The sequence below is a fragment of the Egretta garzetta genome, unplaced genomic scaffold (genome assembly GCF_000687185.1).
Source record: "Egretta garzetta isolate BGI_Z169 unplaced genomic scaffold, ASM68718v1 scaffold768, whole genome shotgun sequence".
In the NCBI taxonomy this organism is placed as follows: Eukaryota; Metazoa; Chordata; class Aves; order Pelecaniformes; family Ardeidae; genus Egretta; species Egretta garzetta.
In genome coordinates, this window is record NW_009260594.1 from 1,418,250 (window position 1) to 1,442,302 (window position 24,053).

Below are 24,053 nucleotides of genomic sequence, written 5' to 3' on the forward strand. Positions count from 1 at the left end.
TGATACCTTAAATCCGAGTGTGTCAAGTTCAGCTGACCAACATGAAGCAGTCTCTCGCAGGACAGTGGGTGGTCTCGCATAAGTGGGTTTCCTGCGTGAATGAACAGACCTTGTCTGCAGACAGGTACTGAGGTACTTGTCATCTCCGTGTCCATCATGTTCCTCTTCTCAGAGATCAAATTACAATGATTGTAGCTACCATTCACTGTCAAAAAAAGAAAAAAATCGTAAGCCTTTGACCAAGAATCCTCTATGCTCATTACTTTGTATGCTCATCTGCGTCTTATGTATGCTTATTTTGGATCTCCTTGTAAAATTCTTGTAAATGACATGGCAATGGAAATAAAAGGTTTCACAAGGAAGCAAAAATTAATTACAAAGGCATTTGAATCTGTGAATTATGGTTGTTTATTATCTTTTTAAGTTTTGCAGCTATTTTACACTTCATAATCCAACTCAAAAAAACTTACGTCTGATAGCTTGCCTTCTTTCAGTGTATTTTTGTGGTAGAGTCTTGCCTGTGTTAAAATTTTGGAGAGGGATGTTTAGGAGTCCCTTTACTTTCAGGGAGAGGAGCTCTCTGAAAACAGTGACGTAAGTTGAGGTTTTTTTGCAGACAATTATCTCTGTGATTATGACTTCAGATGGGCATGTTTCTACTGTCAGGTCAACAGTGTGAAAAAATGAAACTGATTTTCTTTCAATGTATACATTTAACTGTATTTTCCAAGTAAGCTATTATTATAAGTGCTAATGGTAATAATAATATTCTGTTCTGGTGAATATTAAAAAAAATAGACTGGAGCTATAGCAATATTGTTCAGAAATATATATATATATATAAACACAAACGATAATCTACCTAAAAAGAGAGGACAAAGGAGGAATTGAGAATTTAGATTGCATTTGTCAAATGCTAGCAATTCCATTTAACTTAAAGCATACTAATTGGTTTTTTTACCTCTGGTGAAATAATCAAATATTCACATATAAGCATGTATAAACATATTTGTAAGAAATCTAGCCTCAGACCAAAGAAGTCACAATAGTCATTTACCATCATTTTCACTACTGTATACAAACCATGCTTTTAAAATCTAGATCTCCCACTAATTTGTTTTTTTCATGGAGACGTAATGGTGTCAGATACTAATGGCAAGCATATTTATGTAGATTTCATACAGAGTCCAGAAACTAACTCCTTCACTCTTGTACCCAGTGCTCTTGGTGATGGGTACAGTAGAGCTAGACTGCATTGTAGTTAGGCCATTCTCTATGGAGGCACTGAGTGTTGCACACTGAGGAAGAAAATGAATTCTGCAGTCAAAGTGACAGAAAAGATAAAAGGCTGTGCTCAGTTTCATGCAAATCATTGATTCTCACAAGCATCAAGGTTTGTCGTTTACTATGCTGTTACAAAGCACAATTCATCTCATCATAGTTTTGTTGTTTATGAGTTTTACCCAGACAATGTCCATGTTGTTCAGCCATCTCAAAATGGGTGTCTAAGATGGGCGCATGCAACTTTCATCTCCCCCTTGACTACCGAAGGCACTTAACAAGCAACTTAAACTCAGTACCTGACTTTTAGACAGCTGCAGTTGAGCAAAATTAATCCCTCTGCGTAGCCATAGGACTTACAAACATCCTCATCACAAATAACCTACTTTACACAGCTCTCAGATCTGGTCGTCTACTGAAACCCACACTGGACCTGCCATTGAGAGCACAACTTCTACCATTTCAACACTACAATGTGTGATGTTATCCAGAGCAGGTATATATTGATACAGAGTTATAGAATGGTTTGGAACTGGTCTTTCTCCATCTTTCTTATAAGCCCCCTTTACATATTGAAAGGCCACAATAAGGTTTCCCCAGAGCCTTCCCTTCTCCAAGCTGAAAAAACACAACACTCGGCCTTTCTTCACAAGAAAGATGTTCCAGTCGTCTGAGTATTTTCGTGGCCCTCCTCTGGACTTGCTCCAACAGGTCTAAGTCCTTCTCATACTGGGGGCCCCAGAGCTGGATGCAGTAGTCTTAAGTGGAGTCTCACCAGTGTGAAGTAGAGGGGCAGAATCACCTCCCTTGACCTGCTGGCCATGCTTCTTTTGATGCAGCCTAGGATACGGTTGGCTTTCTGGGCTGCAAGTGGACACTGCCAGCCCATATCCCGTTTTTCATCTACCAGTATCCCCAAGTCATTCTCTGCAGGGCTGCTCTCAATCAGTTACTCAGACTGTACTGAGCTTTACACCTACATTATACAGGTATTCCACCTGTATTAAATATGTATAATATTACCTAACTGAGCAGATATCACAGTATATAGTTAATGATATTTTCATGATATAAGGGTAAGTAAAATTGTACTCATGAAGTTTTGCAATCACTGCAGTTTTGTTACATCATTTATGAAGTTCTGGTCAGAGATTGTGCTCATTTATACTGCTTCAGCTCAACTCCTCAGAGCAAAGGTGCTCTTAACATGCATGAACCCCCATTTCCTCTTATGGACAGCTGCTATCCCTATAGCTAATGAAAGGCAAATGGGAGAGCCTGAGCTGCTGTGGTCCTCTATAATTACAGTCAACAGATGCTTTGAAAGCAGTGAGAATCACATTCAGGTTTTTGGTGAGTATAAATGAGAAGAAACAGGTGACTGGGAAAGGCAGAAAAAGTCTCTGGTAACTGGAGAAATTGTGAAAAGGATCACAGCACAAAAGTCCTTTCTCCTCCATTGGCTGGGCTCCACAGCCTCCCCATCATGCTCCATGGCACCATTGTAATAGGAAAGACCATGGCAGATGAAGACATAGTCCAGGCAAGCATCCAGACCCATAGAAAAGAGTGGGTACATGTGACACCCAAATTACAAGTCTCGTGAGGCATTATTGTGACATTTCCAGAATAGAATTCCCTGTTTCCAGTGAAAAGTTTTCAGTGTTTGGCTGATACATTACATTTCTTGATCATTTATTTATTTGATTTTTATTTTTTAAGAAGTTAGAAATCTCTGAAATTGGAAAAACAATACAGGTTTTTTCCTACCCTGCTCCATCACAGTACCAAGGCATGTGATAAGTCTTAGGAAGTGCAGGATGGCATTACTTTATATAAACAAAAAGCCCACGTAAGATTTTTAGGAATGATAAATGAGATTTTAAAGAGAAACCAATTTGTATTTAAACTATACAAAATGGGCCGTTAGCCTTATATATGTTCTAGTTATTTCAGATTCATATTCAGAGGCCTGAATTCACTGATATTCTGTGATTGTTCTGAATGACTCCAAAGAGACTAAGAAGCTGTACAGAAATGTAGCATCTTTTGGCCTGTGCAGGGCAGTCAGTTGTATTTGGTGGTTTTGGACCAAAGCATTTAAGATCATCACTTTGGATGCCTTTCAGCTTTTAGTGGGTGTTTGTGAAGATTAGCTCTGCCCTGTTTGTAGTCATGACATAAATTATCATTATATCCTCTGGAGTCCATAGCTCCATTGGGTTTTATTCCATTCCTATTCTGGCTTCATCCCATCTTAACTGAACTCACTTCAGGGGTAATATCTACTTTAGCAAGACTGTATAATCAGACTTGTGGTTGTTAATTTGGATACCTGAATCACATTTAAGGGGTATCTAAATACACTGTTGAACACTGGTGAAATAAGTTATATACACTTTTAAAGGCCACACCACCATGAGAAGTTGGTAAATCAGTCATACGTAACAATACCCAATTCACAGTTCCTCACTTCTTCCATCAGCAATGTTACCTGGAATATATTCAAGATGTATCTTCCCTCCAAAATACTGTGGATTCTTTTAAAATGTTTAAGATTTATACTGGACTTGTAATAAAAACATTTTCTTTCTTTCATTCCCCAAGTGATACAAGTCTGAAATTCATTAGGGCTTTCTAAATATACATTTTATCAATTTTATCATATTATCAAAACACAGAAACTTGAAGCTTCCACTGAAGTTCAGCAACACCAACTGTAGCACACATTGATACCTATTTGTATAAAGATGGAGATTTCCTAGAATAACATGAACATTATCCCTGTGCTGTCAAAAATTATTATCTTCTCCCGTAGCTGTCAAATCAGAAAATACATTTTCGCCCTGGAAAGGAACAGAACGTTTATGCTAAATCCATGAAATTATGTGTTTCAGCCAATCCACTGTACATATGCCTTCACAATGTACCTTACAGATTTATTAACAAGAGCTAAAAATTTCTTGCACGACAGTGCCTTGAGTGAAGTCGCACTTCCATCAAAGCCCTCTAAAATGTGCCCACCATAGAGAGTTGGAACAATGACAGACAAGGAACACACCAGTGGCTCACTTTTTTTTCCCCCCGCAGCAGCTAAAACAAGAACCAAGAGATTGTCTCTGAACACAGACAACCAGAGTCTACATTCAACTGTTCAAGCACATGTGAAAGCAAATTCATCACCTCTGAAAAAAGGGGAAAAAAAAGTCTGGTTCACACCAGTGTAACTGAGAACAGAATCTGGTCCTTTGACAACTGTTTTATACAATATTAATATCACTGGCTGGCATGCACAAGATTTAAGCATTTTCCATATCTGGAACTAGATCTCTTCTTTCACTGGTATCAAGGGGCCTTTAACCTACATGCTGTAACTTACCAATAACAGATGAAAAGAGCACATACTCCTGCCATATACCAGAGGGTTCACCCTGCTTTCAGTAGAACCATAGCTATTTCATAAATCCATATAAAAAACTAATCCTAATTTACAGAGAGTAAATCTAATAAAAGCAGAATGGTTTCCAGAAGGATCTCATGGAAGTGGAATCCATCAAGGTAACTTCTGTCTTTCTCTTTTTCTGTCCTGCAGTTTTGATTTATACCTTTACATTTAAATGCTTGTGAAGGGAACGGATACAGTAGTGTGCAAAGGCTGCAATCAGGCAATTCCTTCCATATGAGTAATCAAGTTAGTTCAATTTTGGATATCTTGCTTCTTTCATTCTGGGGTAACTGAATTTGGGGGAGTTTTTTCTTGATTTATGCCAGATTAAGTCACGTGAGACCTGGTCCCCTTGATTGTGATGAGGCTACAGACCTCAGGAAGGACGGCTCACACCGGTCAGAATCTGCAGGCAGCCCTGCATTTCTTGCTAGGGGTAAATTCTCCTCGAGGAAAACAGAGTATCTCCTCACATAAAGGGAAACCTGTCTGTGTAACAATGAGATCAACATTTAAAACAATCCTACTAAAGGGCAATAGCTCTCCTTCTTCCCTGGGGAACATCTTGTTTACCATTCAGGAAGGCTTCACCCTTAGTGATAAAATTAGTTATTAAGGCTAAGAAGATAAGAGCAAGGACTTACCAAAAGAGTAATTATTCAACAATAAACACATGTTACAGTGCTTTGGAGTTTACCTAATTAAGGCCAATGAACAAATAACTGAAATGATGTATAATTGAAATGACTCACATTCAAAACAGAGATAGATTTGAAATATTTGCCTAACATACTTAGATATCCCCAGAGGATTGTGGGTTTTGCGGTGAAGACCAAACTAGGTCATTTGCTTTTTTTTTCTTACTGCTTCATTCTCTTAATTACTTCTTTTTTTAAAAAAATTTGCCATTCTTGGTTTTGTTTGGATGCAATGTCCAAAATTTACCACGACAACACTGAGAAATGGAACGCTGTTACTGGCAGCTGGATGAGTCACGTGAGACAAGTGAAAGACCAAACAGTACCAGAGTTTCTCAAACAAGTGAAAATCACCCATGCTGGAAAAGGCCATCAAAGCTCTCCACTGAGAGAAAATTAACTCAAAAGGTACCAACACAGCAAACACATGTATCGTAGGGAAGGTACTGTACCATACTCAGCAACCCATTCCACATAGCTAGAGCTGAATAATCTCCCTCACTGTATGGCTGGAGGGCCTGCCACAACTCCTATACAGTCAGTAATTTAAGAGCATCAAGAGAGATCCACAGCACTATGCTGCCTGCTTGAAGGCTCTAATGAATGAACCGAAAGCTTCAAAACATAGAATCTTCAAAATGAACATACAGCATTTTCAACAACAACAATATCAACACTTTCCCAAAGTTTTTTATGCCTGTCATGCCATTCTCTATGGTGAATGGGAGGGCTTGTCTTAATCCTACAACACCAAGCCTGAGGAACAGAAAAGTAGCATAAAGGCTAGAAAATAGTTGTTCTTTTACCTCCTACAAGGCAAGTCGGACCATGCGATCATGGAGACACATTTCCTATGTCTTGTGAAAAAACATGGTTTCTCCTTTAGTTTCAGTGAACCACTTTTAGAAGGGATATGAGTTTGGGTCTAAATTTTTCTATTACGGACACAGCTTAAGAGAAAGGAAACCACTTTAGAAGTAGGCTGGTGTGATTAGCCATGTATGACATTACAGCCTTAAGCAGACTTTACCCAAATGTAATATTGTTATTTTCACTTAAGGTCTTCAAATTCATAACAAGATATCCTCAACATGAACTTCCAGATCTTGGCCTAGAGATCAGAAAGAGGGGATGCTCAGATCTTTTCTTGATCTCTCTGCAGTCATTTGCACCCTCTGGTACACAACAAACATCTAGACATTTGGGCTTCTCACCGCTTGACAGAGGAAAGCTCTGCACTTTAAGAGATCTTTGCAATAATTTCTGATTCAGTACAAGACTTCCAATAACACTTGACTATGAAAGATTACCTCTTTTAAAGCACAAAAACATGATGTCATCCCAGATTGTCCGACCATAACTCTTTGTGTAGGTACATGTGTACTATCACAGAGCTTTGAAAACCCTATCTTTTTATTACAAGCTAAGTTTTACCCTGTGCATTTTTGTAAGTTCTCTCCATGTTTTTATTTCATCTCCATGTGATATCAATACTGTGCACCACTAGGTTTCTTTCCTGGGGTAGAAGGCAACAAGAAATGCCTTAGAGCTGACTAGACCCAGAGCAGTGCATTAAGGTGCAGAATTCCTTCCTTATTCCATTAATTATCTGATTCTTCTGTGATGCACAAGTAGTAAACACAGGATCTGAAAGTTATGCTGAGGAAACAACTACAGATACGGACTATCAAACAAAGTCAATGTTATGTAGAAAAATTACTGAAAATGTTCAAATATAATTGTGCAGTTCTTTAAGCCCTTTGGGCAGCCCATGGGATCAAACATATTGACTTTCAATATGACCATTTGTCACACACAGCTCCTTTGATTCATTTAGACTGGCAAAGGAAGGCAACAATTCTTTCTCCAAAGCATCAACACAAGAGGTGTCCAAGACTCTTTTGTTGCTGTTTGGCCTTACCTGAGGCCTGAAGTGGTTAACAATAACAGCACTAAATTTTCACTGCTGCACTCAAGAGTTCATCTCTCAAAGATGAGCAAAGCAGCTCACACCACATTCCAGGTTCACCCTAGATCTCTGCATCAGTTACAACCTGTTCACATTTTAAGGCTTGTTTCATACAGCCAGTAGAGACTTGGCTTCCTTTTTTTATAATGCTTGTACACTATCTTAATAAAAACACAGCACATGAGAGCCAAAAGATTCTTTATTACAAAGCAGACCATACTGTATATAGTGAGAGTCAAGTGAAGATCCAAATTGTCCTATATTTGTATACCAAATCAGAGGTGGCAGATCCTCTGCCTATTTGAAAATAGATACAGGTGATATGAATCTATAAAAAATGAGTGTTCAAACTAACAGCGTCCAATAAGATTAGAATAAAAAAGAAGGGTCTCTTTCCTCCAAGTCTTTTTGAACCATCTAACAAAATCCTTTAACAGAAATACTTACTTCTATACTTTCACATTGATGTATGAGTGAAGACAGAAGGGCTAAGAAAAATCCTGTAAACTAAAACAACCCAGCTAGTGAAATAAATTGTTGACTATCAATCTTAAAAACTTGTGAAAGATAAATATAACCCAAGTGTTTCTTTCTAGTAAATTCTGGACCCTACGTGTAGGCTACATCTAAATTTGTTATTTCATGTTTGATTTATTTTTAAAACACATTATTTGGATTGCATTTTATTTCTGTTCTGTGAAATTTCTTGTTGCAGACTACACACAGTATTTTAAGAGAGTGAATGAGTAGGGTTAGCATTACTGAATAAAAAAGTGTGGTTAATTTTGTATCAGTCTAATGTAAAACAATTTGAAAACATTTCAGTAGTTTAGATATCTGTAACCTTTTCATATTCAAGCACGTGGATAGATATGGCTCCCATATTTGACTGTTTTCATTATATTTTAAAGGTAATCTTGGAGTCCAGCAGGCAGGCAAAGAACGCAGTAACAATACGCTACATCTTTCATTGCTAAAATGGCTTGCAATGTTATGTAGTTTAGATTTCAGCAGACTTTCACAACACTTTTTGAAGTTAGCAAGTATGGCTGAGATTCAGGAAAACACATGCCATGTGCTCAGGTTCCAGAGAATTCAAAGCCTTAGTTGATGTTCTGAGTTAGGCTCTGGATGTGTAAGAATATAACCGTTTTAGGCAACAGTGAATAGATTGTCAGAGAAATAAAACAACTATCTGTCTACTATCACTGTCTACTATCACTACACTCAGGTTTGAAACTCAGCATTCTTGGCTTCCTATTTGGATCTCAGACCTCTAAATTATGCCCCCAGACAGAGCTAAGAGGAGACTGAAAATTACCACTGCCCTCTTTTGTGACAATCAGGACAAAACCTTTTGCAGCCTGAAGAAACACAGGTCTTGTCATTATATTCATTGTTACAGAGTCTCCTCGGCTTGGAATCACCTTTTGCCTGTTGCCAGGCAATCTGAAAAATATTGTTCTCAGCACATCTGGCCTTTTTTGTGGTCAGTTATCTTTCCTCACTGCTTGGACTTTAGTAACAGGGGGAAAAGACATTAAAAGAAATGTTTTAGGAAAATATTAAGCTCAACAAACATTATTTTAATTAAAAGGAAATCCTAAAACCCTCCTAATGGGCACTTAGAGAATATAAGCTCAACATAATGAAATGTGATGGTTTGGGGTTTTTTTCTTTTTTTTAAGAAGACTGTGTTGGAATAGGAATTCTCATTATTTCTGATAGGTAGGATATATCATCATGATTCTCCTTGCCCTGCCAAACACAGGAGAATAGGTGTGCCTCTGCCACCTTATGAGTAAACATGTTCAAAGAAGGTGCAAATACAGCCATTGGCCCCATTCTCCTTTCCCACTTCACCCCTCTCCATTTCCCTTTCATTTCTAAGCTCAGTTTGAAACCCTCTCTTCCACTTCCATGTTTAACCCTCTCCAACCTGTGCCTTACCTTCCACTATGCGTTCCAGGATGCCATTAGATGCAAGACTGCTACCATACTGTACAAAGCTGGCTCTACCAAATCCATTGTGCTACTTAGATGCACAAGTTTTAAACCTAGCTGAAGCTGGTCACACTGTCTGTGTACCAGACAACTCTACTTTTCAATGTGAGCAACACACATAACACACAAAAGCTGCTGTCCATCTATCTGGTTGAAACTCCCTGCTCTCACACATAATACTGATCAACAACCTGTGCTCCCAGAGACCAGCTGAACCAGGACAAATCAATCCACACCCCATGAATAAATGCCATTGTGCACATTGGTGTAAGGTATAAGACAGCTCTACACCATTTAGGGTTATGTACACACTCACCTGCCCTTGTCCCCTTTGGTTTGTCTTTTTTGTTGCTCTAAATGGACACCACCAGGTTTTTCACAGCAGCGTGTAGTTAGACGGGGCCTGTAGGTTAAAAGAACTCCAGAGTGACTCTTTCAAGACAGAAGTTCACACATTTTATGATGAGGGTACTTGAATTGTTCCTATTGTAAACATGCTTTCATCATCAATTATATGACCCCATTGAGAAGACAGGATCTTTCCATACATGCACAGTTTGAGAAAATCCATTCCTTTTGTTTTTTTCCTCTAAGTCATTTAATTCACTAATAGCCAGAGCATGCCTACTATGAACTGTATGTGGGTTATTGCTTTCCCATTAACTTATTAAACCCTGAACTTTTAAACTCACAGATCTCTACTCCCCTGTATTTTACTTAGTCCATTTATTCTCTCTTTTCCATGGAAGTACTAGCCAGCAGACCATGTAAAGACTCCGCAGGGATATATGCTCTCCCAAACATTTGAAACACAAGGATGTGCAGGGAATGAAAGCTGGGATTTTGCCATATGGCACCTTGTATATGTCTTGTGTAAACATATACGCCTCTATGTACCAAGAAGGAATTTTATGTCTCCCTGGCTCAGCAGTACAGTACATACATTAAAAAAGAAAAAACCCACCACCCAACAGAGCACAACAAAAATTATTTCCATCAAGATGGAGGGCTCAAAGATTTGGAAGCCTGGAAGTGTCACCAAGTCAGTAAAAGCCACAGCAGTTAACTGTGTGATCTACAGGATCACTGTAGATCACACAGGGTTATGCAGAAATGGTAAACTTTAAACAAAGGGGGAATCTGGTAATTAAAAAGCCTTTTGTTCTCTTCAATGCAAGCTAGATGGAGGAAAAGGTCCGATGGGACATGGATGCACAACATCCAGTCTTAAGGACCTAATTCTGATGCGTGTATCTGGAAACCAGCCTACTCATAGTTAAAGGAGACAAAAAAATGACTTATAATAGGAATCAAAATGCACTGGGAGTCTAGAAAGAACTTTCCATGTTGCTATGTGATGGGAATGCTCCAACATGTAAAGGGAAGACAATGGAGGGGAGCTAGTAAACCTGCACTACACATCAGCTTCCAGCTATGGGTTGCCTTCCATTTGATGGCCCTCCAAAAAGTGCAAATTAAGCTCTTCTCCTATGAGGCTTTATGAGTCTCTCCTCTCTGATAACCTTCGTTCTGAGCTCACTTGTTATAGAAGCCCCTTCCAGACATTTTTTCCTGGTTCTTTATATATCAAAGTGATGAAAAACTACAGTGAAAAGGCATTTGATTGCTGAAGATTACACATTGTCCTAATGCAACTTGCATTGGTTTCTCCATTCTCTTATTAAAAAGGAGACATCTTCACATACACAACCTCCACCCAGACTCACTGCAGATCTCTCCCACTTACCAAGTAACCTACAGCCCCTATTGACCTCTTTGTGCTCTTGCATACAATATTTTTTTTTACAATGAAAACTCAAATTGCTACCACAAACAGGCAACCATTTCACCTACACAGTCTCCTTGATCATTTAACACTTGATACCTAACACAGTAATGGCTTCTTTGCAGCTTAGAATTAACACTGCCAGAAACAAAATTCAAGACACACAGTTTCCCCAATACAAGCTGAAAAGAGCAACAGCCTACCCTTGCTACTTTTCATTTGCTGTTTTCATTGTTTGACATTTCTTTCTGCCAGGATTTTGGCAGTATTTCAAGGCTTGATTTGAAATATATTTAACACGAAGTGATTTGCAATGTCGTTTTCTATTTTACCAGAACTATACTTGGGACTAATTCTATTTAAATAGAATTTACCCTTCTGCACTCACTGCCAATGAACGGGCCTCTAGCAGGCTCTCCGCAACAGAGTACACTTCTCCTAACTTTACACCAGTCTGAGAATAGCAATTATCTGTAACTGCAGTTTTAGGATTGTATATATATGGAGTGCATGTTGAACATACACCTTAATGTTACCACCAGCAAGAACAGTCTACTGAAGGACAGTGTCAAACATAAGTTATTGGTGCGATAACTATCTATATGCCATGTAACATACTAAGAAGAAAAACTCTCCTCTATGACTTAAATATAACTAGTTCAGGTATCTATCCAAAATGGGGCAGCTTCAGACAACAACTGGGAGGACTGCACGTCTTGACTGTATCAGTCTCTTCAGAGAAAAATCAGGTTCTGGTGATAACCATGCCACCCTCACCATTACCTGTTCTGCTGTGGGGTTTTTTTAGCAGACTGTGGGTCAGGACAATAATAAGACTATTGTGGAGTCTGCTTGAAGAGGTAAAGGCACAGGGAAGAAAAAAACAGATAGGGTGATGCAGAGTACAAGGGCTGCTACAAAAAGGGAAAATGTTCTTACTGATTGGTGCTGGCTTACATGAACACTGAATAAACAACAATTAGATGTTTAGTTCCTGCTAAAAGCCCTCTGTGAATCTTCTGGTGATGACAGTGGGCAGTTGCTATGGATTAGGAGGTATATGGAGTACTCTCTGCTTTTATTTAGTATCGCTGCTTTCTACATCCTTCCATTAACTGGGTCTGCACTTTCCACACAAGTCATGAGAATAAGGTATCTCAGTGATTACATTAAGCTGAATATGCCAGTGAAGAAACATAAGTGTCATTGCAATCATTAGAAGCCCTTTACTCTGATACACAGATTATACAATCATAGAAAACAGGCCTGAGAGTCTTCAGAAGGTGATTTACTCCATCCTGTGTCCCTATGCATAATCCAATCTCACAAACTTAAGGGGGTCTTTGGCCAGTTTGTCCTTTACAGCCTCCAGCAACTCCCCAGCATTCCCAGAACCTATTCAGTTGTTTCACTTGACTTAGAACTTAGTCTGTTACATATTGTCCTGTCCAGACTGCACATGGAGAAGAGTCCGTTCTCTTGCTGTCCATAGCAACCTTTTGTCTTTGAAGGCTGTCTCCACTCACTCTTCTCTTGCCAGTGTTACACAGGCCTCTGTTTCTTTTTTTTTTTCTCATAAATCATGTTTTCCAGAGGTCTGATCTCTTCTCTCAGTCTCTCTTCTTAACTCTCTCCAGCAGATCTTTTTTCTGTACTTTATGCTACCTTTTTTTTTCTCCACATTTTACACTATCAGATCCTGTTCTTTGCAGATGGTAGCAGGTACACACTTCCTTCACTGTGAGCCAGCAAGGAAGCAGCACAATGGCAGTCAGACCCAGCAGTTAAATCTCATCTGGATTATTTTATCTCTTTTCATGGATAAGACACAGAATAATGAGATTAATGAACCTTTGGTATGACCCAGTTTTCCTGTTTGTTCTTATCGTTGCATTAAACTGCTCTCTGAAAAATGCTTAGAAATCTCAGTATAGAACATACCAACCACATCCACGCAGAGGTAAAGGTTGCCTCCACCAAGGTCCCGTCACTCCATAGTTCAACTTAGCAGCATAAAACACTAAACAAAAACTCTCAGAAAAGTCCACATACTTGCACACTGTCCAGATTCCAGTGTTATGGCATTCTCAAAACTCTAATTAGGGCTGACTCTTCAGATTTACAGCACTGTTTCTGCTGACCATCCCCACTATCACGAATACATGAAGGGCATGAAATCATTCTAACATGCTGATCTAATTGATCCAGTGAAACTGAGCCTAATTCATTAATCATATTGTCTCTGGGTCCAGTTCTATTCTGGTCTGGTTGTCAATCAGGAATCACTGCCACAGCCAGTGAAATAACAGTATTACAAAACTAGAAGGTGCAAGATCAGACCTATAAAGTCTTTTAGAACTGAGTATCTAAAGATGCACACTGGAGGGATGAATTCTAACATCTCCATTTTAGTAATAGCTTCCAGTGCTCAATTAGAGATACAAATACTACAGCCAGCACCTCAGTAAATACTGTTGACTAATCAAACTAAGTACAGAGCCACAGACAGAATGATGATCTTCTACTCAGACTAGATTTGAGGGCCTCAGACTGAGAAAGTCTAGCTTGTTACAACCCTGGGCAGACGTTCCATTCTTTTCCTTTTTCCCATCACCTTGGCACACTGATAACCTTGATAATGAGGAATGAGGATTTATATATGGAACGTGCATTTTTATGTGAATTTAGTGCTGGAAAAAAAATGCCAGGTTAAGAGCTGTGAAGATGGAAAAGTTCCCATAGCAGGTAAAGTGTGGTCAAAAGGTACACAAGGTTCCCTAAATGTCAGGACCAAAGATCCAGAAATGTGTCCTATAAGAACTACTTCTAAGTGGGAAACAGAGACCCTATGGTGAAGTGACTGAGTTTACAAATAGTAGGCATAGCACAGGAATACAGAGCAACTTCCAAAGACCACACAGTTTACAGGCTGAACCCAGAAAGAATGGCAGTGTGCTTGGTGCATTGTACTTCCTGTGGGATATCTGCATCTAGTTTAACCACACACTGTTGGATCTAGAGCGTATCTTTTAGAAAGACATCAAATCTCAAAGTGGAATCTTTAAATGATGGAGAATTGCTTCTGTGGCAGTTTGTTCCATGGTTCTCAGCATGAATTTTATATAGCTTGAACTTGTTTGACTTCAGTTCCCAGGCACTGGGTCTCATGCCTTTGTGTGCTAGATTAGAACACAAGACGTACCTGGTATTCTCCCTCTGTATATAATTTTAGACTTTGTTCCTACCTTTTCTTCAGTGACTAACTGGCCGCCGCCTTCATTTTCTCACAGTATAGTATATTCTCCAGATCATGAATCGTTTGTGTGAATCTCTTAAACACAGCCAGTTTTTCCAAGGAACCTTGTTAAATTGTCAACACTAGAACAGTACAGTACTACAATCATTAATAATATAAGACAGCAGTGTTATGTTGCTTCTTCTGCCTAATATGTGCCTAAACACAGCTCTCGGATTTTTTTTTAATTATTATTATTATTCTGCTGTAGCATCAGAATAGCAACTCTTGCTCAGCCAGCAAATTCTTAATGTTTTACCTGAGGCTGCTGGGCTGGGTCCTTCAATGTTCTCAGAGTTTGGGGGAAGGGATAAGGATGGTTATTCTGGTTTTGTGTGTGCGTGACTTTAATACAAGTCTCTGCCAAGAAATAGAATAAAGTCACCAAATTATACTACTGTGCCTCCAAACTTAATGACCCAGAATGAGTTCTGCTGTCGATGGGCCTAACTCAATAGGCACCACTGAAAACAATGGAGTCCCCCAGTGTGTGACCAAAAAAGAAATAACAACTTTTTAAGGAATGTAGCAACTGCAGAAGCTCAGTAACCACTTATGAAACTGAGGGGGGAAAATCAGCCATTTGAATTTTTTGTTTACAGGCAAAAAGGGCTCCAGCAACAGTCAGTGAGTGTGAGATTTCTGTTGTTTTAATTAAGCCTTTCTTAGGTTTGCCTTGTTTGGTTTTGCACAAATTCTGCAGAATACATCTAAACCCTATGGCTGGTTTGCAAAAGACAGCAGAGAGGGAGTAACTGAAGCCATTTAAAAAATAAAGGAGCTGGAAGCTGAACGTGTGTGTCATCCAAGCCCCATGCTAAGCCATGGCCTTTTAGAGCTAAAATGATTGCTGACAGTGCAGAATACGGCTCACAAAATCCGTATTTACCTGGCAGAAATCCATGTTATCCTGAGCATGCTGACTAAGAAATTAGCTGAGATGAAGGGAGAGGAATGCAACTTTTGGAAGGTCCCAAAAAGAGAAAAACAAGAATTTTTTTCCTCATTGTCATAACTCCCCATTTGCATGGATCCTGGCAATCAGCAAGAGGGAAAAAATGAGAGCAGCACAGCTCCAAAATCACCACTTGCAATATTACGGAAGCAAGTATCATGCATTATTTGCACTGTCAATTAGCAGTAGTTTTCCAAAAAGAAAAGCAAGGAAAGAAGGGACTGGCAACAGCAAAGCTGGGCCACCTCAGAGCATGCTGCAGGGATCTCTAAGCTGGCGTTTCTTGACCTACCAAGTACTCACTGCAGGATAACACCCTCAGGGGTTTCCCACCCCGCAGAAAGAAAGCCTGTCTCCAGAGGCCGTATTAGCCTGGGTCCAGAACTAGGCTGGCAAAACTGCTCAGAGCCTGGTTCAACAGCAAGCCTAGATGTCAGGCACTGTGCTGTTGGCCACGTGCGCTTACTCAGTGGATATGCTTAGAAAGTACTGAGCTCTACAGAAACACCAGTATGTGTGCTGCAGCGACTAGTCCCACACAAGCTTCCCAAAGCCCAGGTCGACATCCCCTATATGTCAGTGCATTTTCCTCTTCTCAGTCAGTGTGGAAAAGGAGAGTATCTTGTTTCTGTGTAACTGAATCCCAGCCATGTATATACAGCTAATGACTGGTTACACCACGCATAATGAAGAGTCACGTTTTGCTAACTGCATAGAAAATAAACAAGCTAAAAAAGAAAACAATTACTGGCTTTGGTAGGAATCTCTCTTGACCCTCCTTCTGGACTCAGACCCTTGATGCTCAGACTGCTATGCATTATCATCACTGTCAGGCACATGTACTGCCTGCTCCAGTTTTGCTTTCCCTTTAATGCCCATTGATATTTCTTAACTTTCTTTGCTGCAGAACATCCATCCAGCAGAGGTGAAAGCATGAGAATAACTGTGATCTGCTCGGGATCATCCACAGCCTCTTTTCTCACACCCACCTGACTGAGGTGCAGTCATGGCAAATAAGCTATCCCCAGCTTTTACTTCTGAGACACAGGTAGCTGTTGTCTAAAACACAGAGGCATGGCAGAGCTGTGAGGGAATCTTGTGCCCTCCTTCCCCTCAGCACTGGAGATAGGACTGTTCTTTGTACATACAGTAAGAACTGTGCAGTTCTACAGCATGCCCTGTTATTTATTTACTAATATTGCCAAAGCACAAAGGATTATAATGCCATTGCAGTTTATTCTGCACAGGAATGACCAAAGTATGAAACCTGCCTCAGAAAGCTCACAGCCTCAGAGACTGACAGAAGCAGCAGAGCACAAAGGAATGATGAGCCAGTGCCACTTAGCACAGCAGCAGTAGCCTTGGCACAACTGTAGCTTAAGGTTTCTACATCTATTTTCTGCATCCTGGGCCAAATGCAGCACGTCAAACCTCTTGACATTCAGTAGAGACAACTGCAGTGCTGGACTTAGGTTGTGGTAGTTAACCAGCAGTTAATGGTTGGCAGGAGAGAAAGTGGGGAAGGGCGAGACCATGAGAAGAGGCAGGGAGAGAGCTCACTCACATACACACATACTGTGTTCTGCCCCTGCAACCCATGCTCAGAGCTGAGGCAACCCCTCACACTTTCACATTAGTGCTTTTAGTAAAGAAGGAAAACAAGTTCCTCCTAAACATCCTAGCACCTGGTGCCCTGTGTCTCCCTCTGCTCTCCTACAGTCTAAGTTAAGCCCTGTGTCACAGCAATGTCTCCACAGGTGGCAAGGTGGCCTGCACACCCCTCTGAGTGTGGGCATTGTGCGTCCTCTTTTCCAAGGAAGCAGTAGCTAATCAGTTGTTTCAGTCACAGTTGGACAGGGATATTTCATATGGAGGAGTAGAGATAGAAGGAAAAAAAAAAGGGGGGGGGGGGAAAAAAAAAGGGGGGGGGAAAAAAATGACAAATCCCAGCATCTGGTAGTTCAGCTGTGGGTTTCCGCTGTTTATTTTTCTATCCCAGTGCTCTCATCCCTATGCACTGCTTGTGCCTGGCTCTGTTAAGCATTCCAAGTACTACAGAGCATAATTGAAAGAATAAAAACCCCAGGCTCAGCATCAGGCACGTACAGAAAAAAATGAAACTGCTTAAATCCTTCCTTACATTGATGAGAATGCAGGCAATAATCCCCCAATGCCACGCCAGGCAGGTCCAAGGCGAATACAAGCTAGGAGTGTCAACTCCCAACAGACTTCTCTGAATTGGTGAGTGCACACATGAACACCGGGTTATCTTGTTCTAACCAGTGGGAACCATGACCAACCCCTGCGTGATGCACAGGGAGAAGCCATTACTCCAGTAAGCTGACCAGAGGATGGATCCTGTTCATGCACTCTCGATTTCAAAGAGCTTCGTCCTTTCCCTATTTCTCTCCTCCTTCTTCACCTTCACACTGATAATCTCAATTACAAAACCAAACATAACCATACGGCCTCTGATGACTATTGTTGGCATACCACCACTTTAAAATTCAGTCTCTGACATCGCTTCACAATGGTAGGTCATCAAAGGTAGCTCCATGCAGCTAAAAAACAGACTGCTGCACCTTCAGACTTCTTCCTTTCACTCTTAGTTTGAACAGCCCCTACCACGAGATCTTTATAACATAGGCTTCATCTCTGACTTGGATCTCACAGCCATCACTTCACTTCCAGGCCTTTCTGCAGAACATTCCTAAGGCAATGTCCTTCTGATCTACCCACACTGCTAGCACGACCATCCAGCTCCCCATTACCCTGTGTTTCTATTGCTAATACATCCTCTTACGTGTTCTTTACTCATGTAATATTACCCTACTGATAATCATCCAGACTAGTGCAGGAAAAAATGAGTACACAGTGACAGTAGGGATGAAAAAATGCAAGATGGTGAAAGGCTGTCCTCCTGATAAAAACAAGCCTATGCAGCTATGATTAAAAAACACAGGGACTACAAAGGACCCCTGAACTGTGTTGTGTTCTTGGAGAAGATTTCTCTCTTACAGCTCCAGCAGAGCTACAACACTGTTGTAGGGCTCACTGCCTGGTTGGTACCTAGCTCCTTCTGGCTGTACCACCCCTCTGCCTTGCAATGCCCTATTTTCCCACTATGCCAACTCCATGGTTCAGAGTCAGCAAAGGAGTGGTGGATGGTGCCTGAAAGCAGAGTCTGGAGAGAAGCCCAGAGTTGAGGCTCTGCTCCTTTGTGGTGAAAGGAAAGCAGGATGAGTTTTATCAGCTCCAGAGATGCAGTTCTCCTGAAGGAGGTAGCCTACACTGAGGTGTCTGTGCAAAGCCTGAGGGGGCTGTTAAATGCTGCATGGTCAGGAATTCAGTCTTTGAAAGTAATTTTTAAAAACTCTTGAGAAATGGCCTATCTTTCAGGTTGGGGAAACCATGTTCTGCATCTAATCAGCAGGCCACCAGAGCTGTTAACTCTAACTGGTAATAATCAACAGGAGAATTTTGTTCAGTGACAATTCATGTTCTGTAATTATTACTCTGTTCTTACAAAAGTTACCTAAATGCTGTGCTCACAGCTACAAGAATATTCTCAATGCCAACTACAAGAATATTCTCAATGCCAACTCTCAAATTGTTTTCACTTTTAGAGATGCATAATATTGAAAGCAGATGTACCAAAGTGAACCTTTCTTTTGCAATGTACTGTAAATGTTTTTAAAATGTGACTCTGGTACAATGCATGTCAAACAGCTGAATTCAAGGTAAAAAATGTTGCCAAAACCAGAAGACAAATGAAGTTTAAAATCAGTTTTGACAGATTAAATGGAGACACTTTGAAACCATAAATCAGATGGCTGGTCTCTAGGAAGTTAATTAACATATATTTTCTCCATATTTATTATCCCAAAGATATACAGAAAAACAAGCCAACATCAAAAGTAAACTTGTACGTCAGTGTCTAAAATACTTCACCCAAGCAGCAGTGAAAGTATGAGCAAGTTCATCTTCCAATATTTGCTTGTTCTGAAGATAGATGAAAGACTAATATTTGTATGTAAGACACACAACTTCCCAGTGTTCAGAATCATTGTCTAAAGTAAACATTTTAGCCTAGTGCATTTTTAATAACGTGTGGCTCCACATTCACAAACCAGTGGATATCCGGATTATTTTTTTTAACGTTTGTTATGAGCAAATCAGTGTCTGTTTCATATTGAGGGTTTTTGGTAAAATTATGTTCCAGAAGAAAAAGGACACAAGGAAACAAATTCTGCTTGTAAAACCTTATTCTACCTTCTGTGCAATCTGGTTGGTTATAGTGGGTTAATTTCGTCACATGTAAAATGATGCATGCAAATAAAATCAAACCAAAACAAAGAAGGCAGAGCAAAATGTTTTCCAAGCTTTGCAACTGAGTTCTTACAGTGTTTATACAAATACTAAAGTCTGGCTAAAACAAGCATCTGACAGCTCCGCGCTGCTTTCAGACACATGACTCCTATTTGCCATTTATTCCATGTAGGCAGAACTGGGTGCCCAGGCAGAGCCCCAGTGAAATCCCTGGGGCAATGCATGAATGCAAAGTTTTGCTTGCACACATGCCATTGCTAGATTAGATCTTATGTGTTGTGCACTCTGTTCCATGCTCACTCAACACGCTCCCACTGAAGCTGGACAAATCTAGATATAAAGTCTCCTGGAGGAATTAGTTACTACAGAATACATAATAAACAAAGACCTAAGAAATTTGTGCACTAAAACGCAACTTTCACGTCCTGGCTTTTTTTGTATTACAAATTATATTCCACAATCTGCTGGCATGCATTCTGCTTGTACATCAATAAACTCCCTAAAGAGAGCAATGGCAAAATGTAGCACCTGACAGTAAATTCAGCAAGGATTAAATGAGGAAGTCTTGATGGATTGCAGGAGAAATAACTGTCACAGCAGCCTCCTGAGTTTAAAATCAGGAGGCAGAAGACTGGATTTGCACATACATCTGTAAACACATAAGTGCCAATACAAACATTAGCATTTGGGAATACTGCATGGATTCAGGACACTCTGTAGAGATTAATACCATTACAATAATCTAGATATATGCGGAAATAAAATTCTCTTCTAATAAGTTTGATACTGATTCATGAAAATGGTTCTGCCATTTCTCTCAAATCACTATTCTGTATTTTAGTTAATCTGTGAAACAAAATCAGGAATAATTGTTAAATCTCACCAGACTGTCTCTTTTGAAACCATAGTTTTGAACAGGCAACATTTTCTTTCAGCTGCTTAAGATTTCGGAACCCCTCTTAAGCAATCTTGTACAGTAGTTACTCTTACTTGATTTTTATTAACATAATCACATACTGATTTTATAAATGCATTTGTATGCAGCAGCCTGACTTCACCACCACACAGTTGAAAGAATGGCCAGAATGCAACAGAATGGACAGTTCCCACAGGACTGGAGGGTGACAGCCTGCAATCAGCCTGCACTGGGCTCCGCCACTCTCCACATACAGTAGTGAAGAGCCCTTCACCAACATCTGGGACTACAAAACAGCCATCCTATGCAAATGGACTTTGCATCCTATGCAAAGTCATCCACAGCCAATCTCAACTAAATATAATTCTCTCTGCTTTGACCCTGATGTAGGACGGTGTTGGTTCTACTCCCAGCATAGGGCACTCAACATCACCGATTACCTCAAATCAGTATGCACCATCACTGACTCTGGTAATTACTGCCAAGTTCTCCTAATCCAGAGATATTAGCATTTAAATGACAGACACTTGAGTTTTAATCCTATCACACACATCTCTATGTAAGTAAAGTTCCTCTGGAATTCAAGAAAATGCCGCGAGGCTTGTGAAAGTCACTACATAAATCATCTGGAAGAAGGGGGAAAATACACAATACAGAGACAAGCAGAATTTGTTTTCTTTGTAAAACAGCACTTTCCATAGTTTGTGGTACCACATTCTTCTGTTCTTTAGGATATTATATTTGAGTTAAAACTAGGATTTTTGTCAATGCAAGGTTTTCCTTTGCGAGTTCTTATGTGACAATTTGTTATTTTATGGATCACTGAACTGCTGTTCACAAAACCAACCCTAAACAATATGCTTTGTAAAAGAGAAAGAGCTCAAAGCAACCCGCTCACTGCAAGATCCTGTACCTTGCCTATAAGCAGTCCAAATATACTGGAGCACAAGGCAGCAGGGCCCCATTTCATTAGTATCAAAATTAATCATCCTGCAACACTGAAACCTCCTCAATACTGTTGGTTTAGCTATTTTATAGATACAGCAGTCAAAGGCAAAACTGGGAACAAGAAGTGTTCCTTCTATAAACACTGTTGCTTGGAAACCCTGTATTTTTAATAACCTAGCACTCTAAATTCAGCATGGCCTGTCAGTATGGGATTTCAGCACAAGACACTAAGGTATTTTGAGGCCAGTTTCCCAATTTGCACTGTATCATATACAGAGTTGTTCTTCATAGCAATACAGTGACATGATCAACTGTGATAAAGAGACAGGAAGCTGAGTACTTGTGCATTATTCATACTGCTGTAGTGTCTGAAATCTCCAGTCCTAAAGTAAATTTCTTTTTGCTAGTGATGTGCAAATACAAAACAAGACAGGCAAGCCTTGCCACCAGACAAATGTAGAGAACAGGAGACCAAAAAAGGTAAAAAGGGACAATGCATTTGAAAAATAACATATTCTACAAAAAAAAGTTTAAAAATAAATAATAAAATAAAATAAAAATTAAGTGCAGCTGGCCAACAGGTTGTGCTCGTGTAGAAATACACCATTCCTAGCCCTAAAGGATGCACTGTTCTTGCAAGGATAAGCTCAGCTCTACCTAGAAATGTCCCTTCTCCTCCTAGTCCAAAGGGATGGCAAGTCTTGCTGTCTTGCCAGGAAAACATTATATCTAAAACCTGACACTTACTATGACCCTGACCCTTTAAGGCATGTTACATCTTGTTCTCCAGCCATCAAGTTTTAACATCTATTGTGTAATTCCGTAACAGCGATGCTTTCAGAAGATACCCAAGGCCACAGTTTTATTGCAATGTGACATATACTGCAATCAATGATGGGGCCTCAGTTTAAAAAAAACAATACACTTTTACATATAGTTTATAGGGTTTAGCAGACGGGTTCTAACTTCCCATGAGTGAACAGTATCCCATGGACATTTCTGAACATTTCATTGCTTAAAGTTTCATAACGATTCTCCATTAAAGTGTTCGTGTTTATTTAAACAGAACTGTGAAAAAAAAGTCTGCAAGACAAAAATCTGTATTAATCATATAGAAATAACAGTGATTACCGACATGCTTTTTTTAAATTCTCTCTCTCTACTGGTTTAGTGCTTGAGGTTGCTGTATTGATTCTTTAAGAAGAATGCTGGAAGAAAAGTTTACAGTCAGTCAAGGCAGCCCTTAAACATTATCAGGCTATTCTTCTGAGTAAGTTTAATTGATTTACCTGAATCTAATCATTTCATTAAAATTACAGATTGGCTCAGCGACCAGAGTGGGGTTTGTATGACAACTGCCTTTACTGAAAGCAAGCAGCAACAATGGACTCATAGACAAATGTAACAAAATGCAAAACAAAAAGAGTGCATCCTGCCAGAAATTACTTATTTTTCCTTAGGTTTTCATCTTGCCAATATTTTGGTTGTTTAGATAAATTAGAAGATTTATTTCTTTTTTATTAATTCAGTTGAAGTTCAGCAGAAACCCAGATTTTTTAACATCGTCAATATTTCTTTGAAAAGATACTTTATGTGGAGAAAAATGACTGCTAATACTCCAAATGTTTGCAAAATCTTAAAAAATAGTCACAATTCTTAGCCAAAGCCCATGGAGCCAGAATTTCTATGGATGCATCAGTACTGTTGCCATACTAACTCAGGCTTTGAACGTGCTAAGTCTCGCAAATAAATCAACATTGAACACTGTCAGATTTTGGTAGGAAATGTCCATGAAAGCCTCATGCACTACAGAAAGTGCTCTTGACACCTAGCAAGCTGTGTGTTCCACTGAAATCAGTTCCTTCTGGATGCTCCAGGATGGTGTTCGTGTTACTAGCTGCTAGGATATTGATTCTTAATCTAAATAGCAAACAGAGGACCTGCTTATACAAAGAAAATACACATACATACACAAGAGAATTAAGCACTATTTTTGCAAATTAGCTTTTTCACAACAGCTGCAATGGAAGGAAGACTGTACTCCTCTATAAGAATTAAAAAAACCAAACCAAAACAAAAAAACACCAAAAAAACATGTCAGACTATGGGAGTAAGAACAACCCATGCATTGAGCCAGGGAGAACCTCCATTCTCTAGAGGATGCAAGGGGGAACATTGTCACTAAAGACGAGGAAAAGGCTGAGTTACTCAATGCCTTCTTTGCCTCGGTCTTTAATGGCCCGATGAGTTATCCCCAGGGTACCCAGCCTTCCGAGCTGGAAGATGGGGATAATGAGTGGAATGAACCCCCCATAATCCAGGAGGAAGCAGTCTTTGACCTGCTATGCCACCTGGATATCCACAAGTCTATGGGACCGGATGGGATCCACCCAAGAGTGCTGAAGGAGCTGGCAGAGGAGCTTACCA

The 24,053-nt window shown here is 39.8% G+C and overlaps 1 protein-coding gene across 1 annotated transcript in view; it reads right to left on the minus strand.

Annotated features, from left to right (window-relative positions):
• The window catches only part of GLIS1 (GLIS family zinc finger 1), a 209,642-nt gene that overhangs the window by 112,228 nt on the left and 73,361 nt on the right, over positions 1–24,053 (minus strand). Inside the window, exon 2 of the mRNA XM_009644649.2 lies at positions 7–205. Within this exon, the coding sequence (XP_009642944.2) occupies positions 7–205 (199 nt within the window). The remainder of the gene's footprint in view (positions 1–6; positions 206–24,053) is intronic.